Here is a 13349-nt window from a genome sequence, read left to right as displayed (position 1 = left end):
TTAGTTACGTTTACGTTCCCCGTCCCCCGACCGACGTACGTCGAGTGTAAGAAGGAGTAGGTAAGTTTACTTCACGACCGACTACATATATACTAATAACTACACTATATATATATATATATATATATATATATATATATATATATAAATGTATGTCATTTTGTATAAAATTGTTCTCTGTACAAAGACTTCCAAGCTGAGGCCCTTAATGCGATGTGGGCCTTAAATAAATGAATTTTTTAGGAAGTTGTATTTTTTTATCATATTCCGATATTCATCTCAATCGAATAAAATTAATTTGATTATTACTTTTAATTTGACATGCAAAACATATTATCTAATAAGAAATTGGAAAGAAGGAAAGCGACAGGGATTTCTAATAAAGAAGACACAAATGTTTCCACGTATAAATCTGCTTTTTGTTATACAACACGTTGAGCCTTACAAGTATACACGTATTCTTCGGATTATTTTGATAAGTTTATTCCATGTTTTCTCCACTCGTTTTACTCTCGCAGCTATTATATAGTTTTTCCATGCTTGTTTTCCCACTTTTTCAATGCTTGAGCATAAAACGTGCCGAGTAACAGGAGCACCCGATATATCTTAAAATAATATTTTTAATAAAATAGAAAAATTATAATTAACAAAATTGATTTGTAATTAAATTTAAAAAATAATTATCAATTATAAGTAGTAAGCTTTTCTACTTTTAATTATAAATTGTTCCATAGTTTATGTTCCATAGTTTCCTCCCTAATTTCTTTTCATACTCTATTTCAATGCCATTTCGATGTTTTACGGCAAAATACAAATTACCATTTACAATTTATAATTTTTAAATATTTTTATTAATACTTGCTTTGAGTATTCAAAATAAAAGAATCCAGTTTTGCATTTACTTTTCGATTGATTCATTTTCAACAATAGAAATTAATTTCCGTAAAAGGCGCGCGTGAAATAATATTTATTCCGAATAAATTAACTCCCAAAAGAATGTAAATAATGTATTGCAATTTATATGGATGCATAAGTAATAATTGCTAAAGATAATACTACGTATTCTCTATCTTCTCAAACAGTTTGTACATTTAAACAGTCTCTACGATGAAACACGTATCGACCTACCTATCTAGTGCCTAGTATTAGCGAAACCATGTATAGGAATCGTTTACCCATTATTACGTCTAACAAAATGGTATTATCATATTGTATATCCAGTCTTGTGAGCGCCCGACAATGAGCTGCGCTATTTAAATATTCCGTTCTCTTTGTCATTCATAGAAGAATTAGTATAATCTTCCACATACGATCGAAAAACACGAACTTGTTTATTCTAATCTACGATCTGGACAACATCATATTGGAAGGTATGTTCTTCTACGGCAGGGAGCACTAATTGAAGAAGAGTGCGACGAGATAGAATCTTGGACGTAATTACAATTAATATAAACATTATTGAAAGTTTCAAATACTTTTTGTTCCCATATGAAAAAGAGAAATTTTGAAAATTTGAAATAGTTCTGAAACTAGTATAAAATGTTATCTCCAATTTTAACAAAATACACGTCCAAGATTTCAATTTCTATCTCGATAAGCACTCTTTCGCAAAAACATTCGTTTTTCAAAAGCAGAACACATAGGAAAGTTCTATACATCAGTTTCAATTAATGGTCCGATAGTTAGATCGATATGGCTTTTAAAATCTATTTAAAGTTTTACTCGCTTATAAGTCTTTGCTGTATTTTCAGCGTGGAGTTTATATTAATCTCTGCTGAACACGTATATTGTTACCGTATAATTTTTTTAATTTTTCCTCTCATTAATTTGGATTGTGATCAGTGACGTAATCGATACGCAATACGCGAAGCGAGCGGTTTTTAAAATGTAGCCTAGTAATAACTGTATTCTAGTAATAACATTATAGGGTAATTAAAACATTATTTATTTTATCCTAGATATGTGTAGTATGCACATAGCTACCTAACAGTTATCACATCAAGCTCCCTTCCCAAACATCGTAAAAAATTTCTTTATTTCCGATAGAAAGCTATATTCGTCGCGTCACTGATGACAGTCATGCTCTGCAATCTTCAGATTTCGGAGCTAGGATGTTCTAAGTCACATCGAGAAGCGTCAGATATATTGGAATCGGCATTTTACACGCGATACGTATATCACGCGAGGGTATATCCGAAAAAGAAAAAAAACTCAGGCAAGACATTTTACTTTCATCGCGCCTGCCTGCTTGGCGCAAAATAAGGCACCACATTCGACATGCTGTTTATATAATTGATCGTAGAAACGATCTTTAACATCGATCATCTGCGGGGTTTATTAGGGGTGTATCGTTAATCTACGATCATCATCTATCATTTATTCGAATGTGAGTCGGTCAATCGGATTAATATTTTACTAATCCAATCTGATCCCTTTAAAAATCGTTGAACGATTTATATCCCGACTTTTTGCCTATACAATATCCAGTGTAATTATTATCGTCATAGCGATTGGCAAAATGCGCTACCTTCGAGTCTTTGGAAGCCTCGATCGTAATTTCAATTTTTATTGCTGTACCTGTAACATGTAGTCCGTTCTTATTGACATTAAATATCTTTGAGTCTTCATTAGCAATCGCAAGAGCTTTCATCTTGTCTTATAAAACTCCTTACGGAAGATCTTGATGAACTTCAAGGATTGTTTAAAACAAAAAGAAGAACTAAACGCGCATTCGGCGCAAAGTACGTTTTTGATCCTCGTTGAACAATTCAAACAGATGGCAGAATCAATTTATTTGCTGATGAGATTCTGCGATGTTAAATTACTTCGCCGAACTAACCATTAGTCAAACGGTTTCTTCCGTCACACTTCTCGACATGTGTAATATTCCGAAGCTGAAAGAAAAGAAGAAATTTGTAGAAAATTTTCGCCGTTCAACTTGAAAACTTGACACAGAAAAAATGCAAAATTGTCATTTGTTTAATGTTTATTCTTATGACGGAGGAGATTTAATGTATGCGCAAAATGCGTGCGAATTTTATCAAGCTTAGCTGACTTTGACAATCTTCATTTTTTTCCAAGTCAAGTCTCCCGTTTGTTAATTAGCAGATAAATCAGCGATTCGCGAAGCAATGTTATTAATAAACTGATCTTATAATGATCGTACAAAGTGATAGCCTAGCCCTACCAACAAGCGTGTTTACTTGGCGATCCCCGTTATCCGCGCGTCATCTTGCATCTCGACAACAACGGTGTCAGGATCAGGTACCCTGTTGGCGGTAAGACATCCATTGGCGATAGTGGTTGGCAGCACAGTCTCCGACTAAAAATAAATTATTGCACATTGTTATATCAGCGTGAAAATAAAAACCGTTTTGCATGCAGAAACAAATGAGATGAATTATCTAGTAAACGTTAAACAACGTTTTTTTTAGTTTTAGTATGTTATTAACACAGCGTAATTAATTATAAAGTTATTTTATAATTATTTTGTATTTTACTTGATAGGCTGCTGCGTCCAATGCCATCAATTCCTTTTTCGAGAGCTGCTCGACAACTGCAGCGGCGTAACAATCTCCTAGCATATTATTGGTGGTTCTTATCCGATCCCTAATCGATATAAAATTATATTAACAGGTAATATTAAAATGTAATTGTTGAAAGGATTTTCAAAAAAAAATTATAACATATATGATACTTCTTTTCCTATAATTCTTAGAAACGAAACTTTTATTAGTTTATCTCATAGCATATCGTAATAATAGGACATATTATGAAATAAGACATTTCATAAATAAAAGAATATTCTGCCCGATACTCACACAAACCAATCGATTGCGAATAAAAGAGAAACGTCATTAACGGGAGCATCAATAGCGCTTAGGACAACTAACAGCAGGACGAGCGCAGCGCTTGGTACCGAGGCCGACGAGACGGAAGCAGCAGTAGACGTCAAACTTTGCAAAACGAGATGATAATAAAAAATGGGACGATAAATACATAATTAAATACAAGCAAATAAATAATTAGATAAAATAAAAAAAAATTGATTCGGTAAAAGATGCTTATTGCGAGGCAAAGAAAACTTACATAACGGTGATGATCTCCCCAAAGCCCATGAAGATACCATTCATCTGGGCAATGAATATGCTGGCGACAGCGACGAAGAGTGCGGTACCATCCATGTTGATATTGCAACCGATTGGCAGGACGAATCTGGTGACTCTAGGGTCGACTTTGAGCTTCTCGGTCATCAGACGAAAAGTCACAGGAAGTGCGGCAGCCCTGTACAAAGCTGCGTTAGCAAAAATCGGGCAAAGCACATTTCCGTTGATGGTAGAAAGATTCGCTCCACATTGTCTGTCGCTGCAGTCGTGATGGTCATTCTGGCGTAAATTCACGGGACAGATACAACGATGGTTTATTTATCGATAGTTTCTTAGAGACATAACCGATCAAGGTTTGAGTTGAAACAAAACGGATATATAAAAGGGTCACAGAAAAACGGTATCCGAACGAATACTCGGAGGAATACTCGGAATTAATATCGATGCATTATTAACTGCGAATAGTAGAAAGAGTGCCAGAACAACTGCCAGAATGACCGTGAGAACAACCTGAAAATCAACCGGGATTAGCTTAGATCACAATTTGCCAGGATATCCGCCAGACCGCATCGCCCACCACATGGATTCTACAACAGACAACCGTATGTACCTTCATGTTGCGGCCATCAATTACTTACCAAGCGCTACCCTCTGTCTCTCAGAGTCAACCACCTGCAAAAGGCCGCGTGCAGTGCGTGTTCTAATACATCATCATGATATTCATACAGTCTCTGTTCAGATACACTGAGAACAGTTTCTCAGTCAGTCACAGTGTACGCACAGTTGTGTACGCTCTCTTCTGGAAACAGTTAATCCACAGAGAAACAGATTGAGTTAGATAACAACTGTATAAAACCTAGCTGGATCATAAACAATATTGAGCACTGCTAAAAGTAATAATACAGATGGGAAAGGGGGAGGGAACAACAGTGACAACAAGTAGGAAAATGGAAATAGGAATAATTGGAATGGTAACAGGATAATTCATTTCGTATTAGAATTAGACGTATGTTGGACTGAAAGAAAGAAAGGAAGGATTTCAGAGGTGCAAACTGAATTTGATTCGTAAGTGCGAACTGAAAAAATGATCGTTGCTTTGCGTGACTCTCAAAAATGAATTATTCAAGAGAGATAAATAATCGCACGTTGTTCAGGAGTACAGCCGGTCATCGACATCCTCGTCGTACCTGCAAGAGCGAGCTCGGCACAAGCAACCAATATTTTTTCAGTTACGCCAATTCATTTTTAAAAACGACTTAAAATTAATCGTATGGTTTGGCGTGGAGGTCTCCTTTGGTTCGATTTCTTCTTCCCTTTCCTCGCCATCGCGAGAGAAAAGTTCGAAGAGATCGATTATGGGAATCCTTAGAAGACTTCCACACCGCGAATCAGTCCAGGTAACACGGAGTCAGCAGATCGCCGGTTTGGGCAACATCGTTGCCGAGTAGTTTCACTTTTCGCGATAACGTTACTGGATTTTGAAAGTAACCCCGTAATTTTTCATTTGTCGCAATAATATGTTATATTTTACGCGACGACGAAATTCCGTTTTGCGTAACAATCTGGCTACGAGCTTGCGGAAGTTCGTATGATTTGGTAGTCGGGAACCGGTAGTATCAGCATTCTAAGTGCTACCCGGAACTGCATACCTCTTTCCCTCTTTTTCTCTTTCTCATGTGGCATGGCGAGCTCTCCTCGCAAGCAAACATTAAAAGAGATTGTCATATATGGAAGAAAGACTAACAAGGATAATTTGGAAATTGGCCAGCTCTTCCACAACGTTTTTATATAGAAACTAAGCAAGAGGATTATATGAAGCAATTTTTCTGAAAGTTATGTAAAGCTGGCTCGAATGGTTTGGAAAGGAATATCGGGATTGTGGCCTCGCAAAGCCTCCACACAGCTGGCTGAAACATATTGTCTTCATCAATCGATTCGATCAATACACGTCTTTCATCGCCACGTATCACTCATTGTCTATTTTCTTTTACGGCGTTAAAATGTTTTGAAATTAATTACTCGCACTATATCAATCGCGCGACAGACCAGCTCCATTTCGCGTAAACATAGAAAAGGTCCGCGTGACAAGAAATAAAAGGATGGAAGGAAGGAAATACAGAATATCTGCGAAAGATAACCGGTGAGGAACGGAGGCTACGAGGTCAGAAAATACGATCACAACGTTGACCGAGGCCCTGTGAGGCAGGCGAAATGGAATCTCTCAAGGTCGGGCTCGGGTTCGAAGATCGACGACTCACGTTGATGCCATGGCGAAGGCGGTGAGGGTACCCTGGGCCAGGCCGGCGTAGAATTTAAAGGGATTCTTTCTAACGAAGGCCGCATATATCAGCTGCATGATCACCAGCTGATAGAGAAACACACCGATCGCGATCGTCACGATGAACCACGCCAGCTGCGACATTACTAGTACCAGATCGTCCACGCCAAGTATTTTGCCCGCTATTACAGAGGTGATGCCGATGGGTGTCATCCTGGAAGCCAAATATTTGTATTCCATTATAAAACGACATAAAATTATTTCCAATTTTCATGACACTAACCACATAACAGTTGAGACCATTCGCATGATGACTTCGAACACAGCCTTGAAGAAATCTATAACGACCTGACCTTTTTCGCCGAGTGTTCCCAGGAACGTACCAAAGACTAAGCAAAAGAAAACTATACCCAGAGTGTTCGTGCCGCTTCTGTACTGTACCACTCTCATCAATTCCTCATCCCCCAAGACTGCCGTTGGTAACTGATCGGTGACATTCTGGAAAGGTTGCTTTTTCGGGACATACACTGTGTGCGCCTGTAACAACGTCATTATTCAATATCAAGTTCTTTTCGTTTCATTTTTATATCGTAAGAATCGGAATATCCTTACTTGTTGGAAAGCTGCTTGAAACAAATTGTCCGGAAACATGTTCCTGCGAAAACATTAATTCAAAATCGTATATATTTCAAATATTAGATTGAATACATTAAATAAGGTCTAGGCAGAATCTTCGCGTGTTACATGAGAAAGGGCTGTATACTTTAAAAATAACGCCATTCCCGCGGCCTTCGTTTTATTCATAGCTCTTACACATTGATTAAGTCGTGGCGCAAGCTGCTATGGCGACTTTTCAATAAAAACGATCTTACATTGCGTCACTGAAGCGAACAATTGTTAAATGATTTCCGATAATCGAGCCGCGATATCTCGATTTTAATACCAGGTTGAAGAATCGCGCTGGACGTTGCGCAATTTTTTTGAGCGCGCCTAGCGTGAATAAAACACGTACGATCGATAAACTATTTTCATCTAGACGAGTAGTATCTGCGATCACGATGAATTTCATTTAGTTGAATTCACGATTCGTGAAATGCCACGACCTTAATCCGACTTAGATAACTATATTACCACAATGATTCAGCGACGACGAGAGTATCACAGATCGATATTATTTCAATGTCGCGTTATCATCGTGTACACATTTCTCAAAGTTTTCGCAGTGGAGTACCGCAACGGAAGCGACCTATTTTTGTTGGCGATTTGAAAGCTACGATAGTTAACAAATTCAGCGAGACGCTTAAATGCAATTTAAAAGAAAACAAATCGGAATTGATTAACATTATTTTCCTACCGTTTCATATATATCTATATTGACCTTCATACTCCATTGCACTTCAGTTTTTTTTTTTTTTTTTTGGGTAAGACTTCCAAGTGAGTCTATATGCATTATTGATATTGACAGAATCGATATCGGGCGATGAGAGACATCGTAGACATAATTTACCTTCCCAGATCGAGCAGGCTGTCTAATATGTTAACGGCTCTCGCATGATGCGAATGGCCAATCGATTCCCTGATGCCGGGATTACCGGGATGAATAACGAGTACTAGAGCTACGCCAAGCACAGCATTGAGTAAGGACGTTAGTATGAAGTACACCAAAGTTCGAACGGCAATCATTCCGTTCATCCTGGCGTTTAAGCTCGCTGAGCCTGATACATAAAAATGATTACGATTCGATGTACACTTTACCGTGTACATGAAGCAAACTGAGAGAAAAAGCTCACCTGATATGAGGCTGGCGATTACAAGAGGTAAAATCATTAACTTTAGCAATCTCATAAAAAGCTCTCCCGGATAACTGATCAGCATCACCGCATCGTCTCCAAGGTCCAGAGGTCGCAAACCAAACCCTGTGACGAGATATTATCAGATTAATCCGTGATTCTGCACCACGAAAACTTTATTTTTCATTTGCTCGTATAAAACTCTTAAGAACTTTTACGGATGCTTGTCCTTGAACTATATTTAAATTTATTACGATCAATTGGTTTATTATTCGATTGCGAAGAAGGGGCGTCGCGGTTGGCGAAAAGGTGAAGGTTTGAACAATTTCTTTTTTACCTAATGGTAATTAGTTGTATAAGCTATCTACGTCCTCATAAAGGCCATAAAGTATAAAGCATAATGTTTTCTCAAATGAATCATTCATCGAAATAGGTGATTATACAAATAATGGATTACCTCTTCAATACTTGTATTAAAAAATAGATAGAAAAATTAACAATGTGAGGACTAACAGTGTAACCTTGAATTCTACATCTTTAAAAAAGGAATATAAATGAGAGCTTTGATTTAGACTGATCTATCGAGCGGCATCATATAAATTATTACAATACCATCAATATTTCTACTTATAGACAAGTATGAATGTTATACGTTCGCCCATCAGATACTGAATAAAGTTAGAAATAAAATTTTGTGTAGATGTAACACCCATTTGTATATTGATTGTTTTATTAATACTTTTACTAATCGTTAATGCTTATGTGTGTTTACATCAAATGTACAGAGTTATTAAGTAATTTAATGATTTCATAAAAACGTACTTCGTATTACATTTCAGTTATAATTAAATAAATCATTTCAATTCTATAATACTGTACAACTGACTAATAAAATCAATCCTCACTTAATTAAATATGATTCAACGTTTTATTAATCCCCAGATAAACAAATGATATATTCACGATAGCTGTACATGATTTACTGTGTTATAAACACGAAAACATAGTCCTTATTATATTGGTACCAAGAGGAATCAATATGATTAAATTTATTAAAGGAAACCCTTTATCTCGAAGAGATTTAACGAGATAAAAAGGTATTGCTTATTTTTACGTAATCGAAATGATAATTTCGAACTAGGTCGTTCGAAATATACATGTAAAATTGATCTATGCGAAAAGCTCACTTGTAAGCATAAAGCGTATTGTATTACCGCTGACGTAAACTTTCTATAAACATTCGACACGTCACAGGTATTTATTATGATTATATGTGTGTGTTTATATTACGAAATAAAAAGTTTTTGTTAAAGGGATTAATTTAGCTTTTCGGTCGTTTATAATATTTGCGTAAGTTTATTATTATAAGATCTTTATATGAGCGAAAAAGAGACATTAAGATTTTTTGATGTGATAAAAGAATTGCTGACTGAAAAGAATTGCTGTTGGGTTGCATAAGATTAAAATCTAAATAATATGGAGTTAGTTCCATACATAGAACTATTAAAAAGATCATGTATATGATAACCATTGTAAATGGTGGTCATAATTTATAGCTGATGTAAAGAGATGGAATATTGAAACGCGACTAACGATTGCGATATACAATAAATATTCTACCGTGCAAGTTATTTTCTATTTAATTTCTGTATTATTTATTGTGTCTTTCAACATCAACAACGCCTGCAAACAACAGTCAAATTGTACAAAATAATTCAAAATTATTATCAAGTATTATTAATTATCCTGAAATAATAATAATAATAATTTTACTTAATATTGTTTTATTTAACTGTTTCTTTTAATATTTACATGTATGGCATATATATTGAAATTAAAGAAAAATTAAAAATTAAACGAAAAAGTTTTCTTTTCTTTTCTAAATAAAACAGCTTCTTTGAAAAAATATTTTAAAACTACAGCTTTTTAAATGCTTTAATTCATCGTGTTAATATTATAATATAATAAAAAGAAATAAACCGTCACTCACCGAGAATTACGCCAAAGAGTACGCCGGACAAGGTGACCAAGAGTAGCAGGTTCTCTCGCATCCACTTTCTGGTGTCGGCGGTCACCTTGCGGGGACCCTGAGAGGCCGAGACGTCCTGCCCGCCCATCTTGGCGAACAGATATTCGGAGAATCGGGCAGAGGACTTTTCTTCCATCTCACTGGGCCGCCAGCAAGCGGCGTACCAGTGACCGGTGCTGGTCGTGTACGAACAGGCCGATCCTCCCGCCGATCTCCCCAAACTCCCTTCTCGCGATCTCTCGCGGCTAACGGCGGGGCCCCGGCAGCACCACGACGACGACGGGTTGCCGTTTTGGGGGTGTTTCGGTAAATCCGTGCAGAAGGACCAATCACTCGCGCCTACCAGACGTCGTAGTAGCCTGGCGGCTTGGCGAATGCCTACTAATTCGATCGTGGTACCGGGATAGGATCGGACTATCTTCCTAGTGACGTTGATAATAACTAATAACAATCAGTGACTCTGCTAGAGCTCGCGAGACCGTCTAATCTCCACCCGACTTCTCTTTATCTAACTTCTCTGATATATGCGTAGTATCTTCTACGACGAATGTAAAACGATCCTAAACGACTCGTGTGCTCCGAAATATGCGTATCTATCTCTTCTCTCTAAATGAGAAGTTGTTGCAGGTAACTTCAGTTTATAAGATCCTCGTCACAAAATTGCTCGAGTAGCTCCTTTTCTCAAGAGCTGAACTGTTCGTGCTGTTGCACAAGGTCAGTTACCCAAGAGAGCTGTTAGCTGTTTTCTTCAAGTATAACGGTACCACCGTTCTCCTTCCAACTAGCACACTTCACTTTGTGAAGCTGATTCAAAGCTCAGGCGGAAATAAGAGGAATCGATGCGTTTGCACAGTGACAATGAAGAAGACGAAGATGACTGATTCAATGGACTGTTCTAATCAGTATTGCCGATATAACTGAGCGTGCGCATGGACTTCCGACACGTTACTCGCAAAGGATGAGCCCCGACTGCCTGGTTACCGGCGGACATTGCCGTATTGATTTGCCAGGATTTCGTCGTATCCCCAAGCGTTCCCCGTTCTCCCGCCCGGCGACGACAGCGTAACGCCTGCGCGTACTCTAGTGGTTAAGTCGGTCGCTAAAACGTGAATACGCACTACCCCTATACTGTTGCTGCGCGATGATGCATCGCAAAGAGACGAAGGATAGATCGAGAGATGGCCAAGGGAATGAGATATGGATCAGAATATGAACCTTGACACGCAAAAATAGCAAAGACGAAAGAACCAAGGATGTTGCTGAAGAGCATTGAAAACTTTGTCAGAGTAGTCAGAATCATGATATATCATTCTATCTTGAACAAGTATTACAAGACGCTGCTCTTACATTTTACGACGTAATTCATTTTACGTCGCGAGTTAAAGTACTTTGAGCGAATGTCGCAGAATCGAAATAATACTGCGTAATATTCTGCTTTCCAATAAAAATATCATCCGAGAACGGAGTAATTTAATTTAAATGTCGACACGAATTGAATAATTTATTACACAAGCTAAAACACGATATATACGAAAATAAGAATTACTGTTTATTTATATTTTTATCTATTTTCTCGTTTAATTTTAAAGTCCTTTTTGAAGACTGCTAAATGAATTTTTGCACAAGGTTATTATATGTACGTCAGCGATAGTTCTGTGTGGGATGATGCTTATCATGAATACATATGTAACTCATCAATATCAGCTTATTTTAAGAACTGGGTAATCCAGTTTATTTTAAACGCTTAACGTCGATACGAATCGAATAAATCGTTGCACATTAAAATATGACATGTGATGTATGAAAAGAAATATATATTATCGATTATTTTTTTTTTATCTATTTTAGTAAAATCTTTTATTTTTTGTAAGTTAAAAATCTTTCACATTCCTTTTACAACCATAATAATAAAAACTATTTACTATGAATAAGTTTTTATTAGGAATAAGAGATAAAAACTATTCACTTAATATTGTTTAAAAACTGTATTAAGATAAGACGAGGACAAAGAAATGGAAAAATAAAAAGTTTTGCATATAAAATTTGTGTTACAAGATTTTTGTCTTATATAATTTAAGTACATAATATAAAAAAATATAGCTATTTTTAAGAAATATATGTCACGCCTTTGCTTTAGCGGAGAATGGCGAATTGGATAACTGTCTGATCGAACGTGGGTAAACTACTACCTTCGTCTGACTGCAACGGTGGTTACTACTGACGAGTTTGGGAAAGAAGGTGGAAACGATTTCTGAAAACAATGAAAGATGGAAGCACGGCATTTGAATGATAACCTGTCTTTTTTTGTCATGGACAGTAGAAAAATCCGTGTAATTATAAAAACCGTGTAATTTATTGAAAACGACAAAAAAATATAATTACTTTGCATTAAACAATACTGCGCTAATAAAATTATCAAATAAAGAAAGGGGAAGCTTACAATAGACTCGTTAAATCTGGGAAACTCAATACAATGGAAATTTCAATTTTATTTTATCTCCAATAGCGTATCGCTTTTGTATAATAATCATGTTATGTCGCTGTCGGCTGCACTCACCTCGTGGAAAATTGGAAAAGCGACACGAGATCCCAATTGACTGAGCGTAATGCAAGCGAAATAAAAGGTGTGTAACATCATGCAGAATATATTCACGATATTACTAATGATGTGCAACAGTTATTTATTCGCTGTTGAAGCAAATAAAAATTTTGTAATTATTCTCATCAGTATTGAAATCCGAATGAACATTGTAAAAACAATGCTCTTCATTAATCATGAATTATTGTTAAGTTATTAACAGCTTGACACAGTCAACGAATACTCTGACATACATTAATAATTAATATTTATTGATTAACAAAAACAAATACAATTTTAAATGCTTATTAATCCCTTTTAATCTTTAAGCAGGTTACATTGAGATAATGGTACTTAAAAATTTATTTGTAGGATATAACATTTATAATGAAATCTTTATTGAAATACGGAGAGTAACAGCCAAATTTTTTATAACCAATAAATATTGAAGAAAACGGAACATGTAACATTTGCTTGTGAATGTTTTGACTTTTTTCTCAGTGTAGATAGTTTAAAGATTCGCAAGTTGATAGGTAGTATACTCAGAACACTCCAAAAGAATTTTAAC

General features: G+C 36.3%; 1 protein-coding gene across 1 annotated transcript; it reads right to left on the bottom strand.

Annotated features, from left to right (window-relative positions):
* Positions 1 to 2845: 2845 nt before the first annotated feature.
* LOC105626027 (excitatory amino acid transporter) lies at positions 2846 to 10339 on the bottom strand. Its single transcript, XM_012207340.1, has 11 exons — positions 10165 to 10339; positions 8175 to 8300; positions 7892 to 8099; positions 6997 to 7039; positions 6668 to 6921; positions 6365 to 6598; positions 4090 to 4284; positions 3822 to 3956; positions 3501 to 3609; positions 3204 to 3322; positions 2846 to 2894 (listed from the first exon to the last, which is right to left on the bottom strand). The coding sequence occupies exons 1-11, from the start codon at positions 10337 to 10339 to the stop codon at positions 2846 to 2848; spliced, it is 1647 nt and encodes a 548-aa protein (XP_012062730.1).
* Positions 10340 to 13349: the final 3010 nt, after the last annotated feature.

The sequence above is a fragment of the Atta cephalotes genome (genome assembly GCF_000143395.1).
Source record: "Atta cephalotes unplaced genomic scaffold scaffold00004, whole genome shotgun sequence".
Taxonomy (NCBI): domain Eukaryota; kingdom Metazoa; phylum Arthropoda; class Insecta; order Hymenoptera; family Formicidae; genus Atta; species Atta cephalotes.
The sequence above is the reverse complement of the archived record's forward strand: the minus strand, read 5'-3'. Positions and strand labels throughout refer to the sequence as shown.

What these genes read in the sequence shown, in the direction of transcription:
- LOC105626027 (XM_012207340.1), bottom strand. Translation starts at nt 10,339, where the DNA reads ATGGAAGAAAAGTCCTCTGCCCGATTCTCCGAATATCTGTTCGCCAAG. An exon ending in ACTCTTTGGCGTAATTCTCG is followed by an intron (nt 8,301 to 10,164) that starts GTGAGTGACGGT and finishes ATCTCGTCACAG; the next exon opens with GGTTTGGTTTGCGACCTCTG. An exon ending in CGGATAACGGGGATCGCCAA is followed by an intron (nt 2,895 to 3,203) that starts GTAAACACGCTT and finishes CTTTTCTTTCAG; the next exon opens with CTTCGGAATATTACACATGT.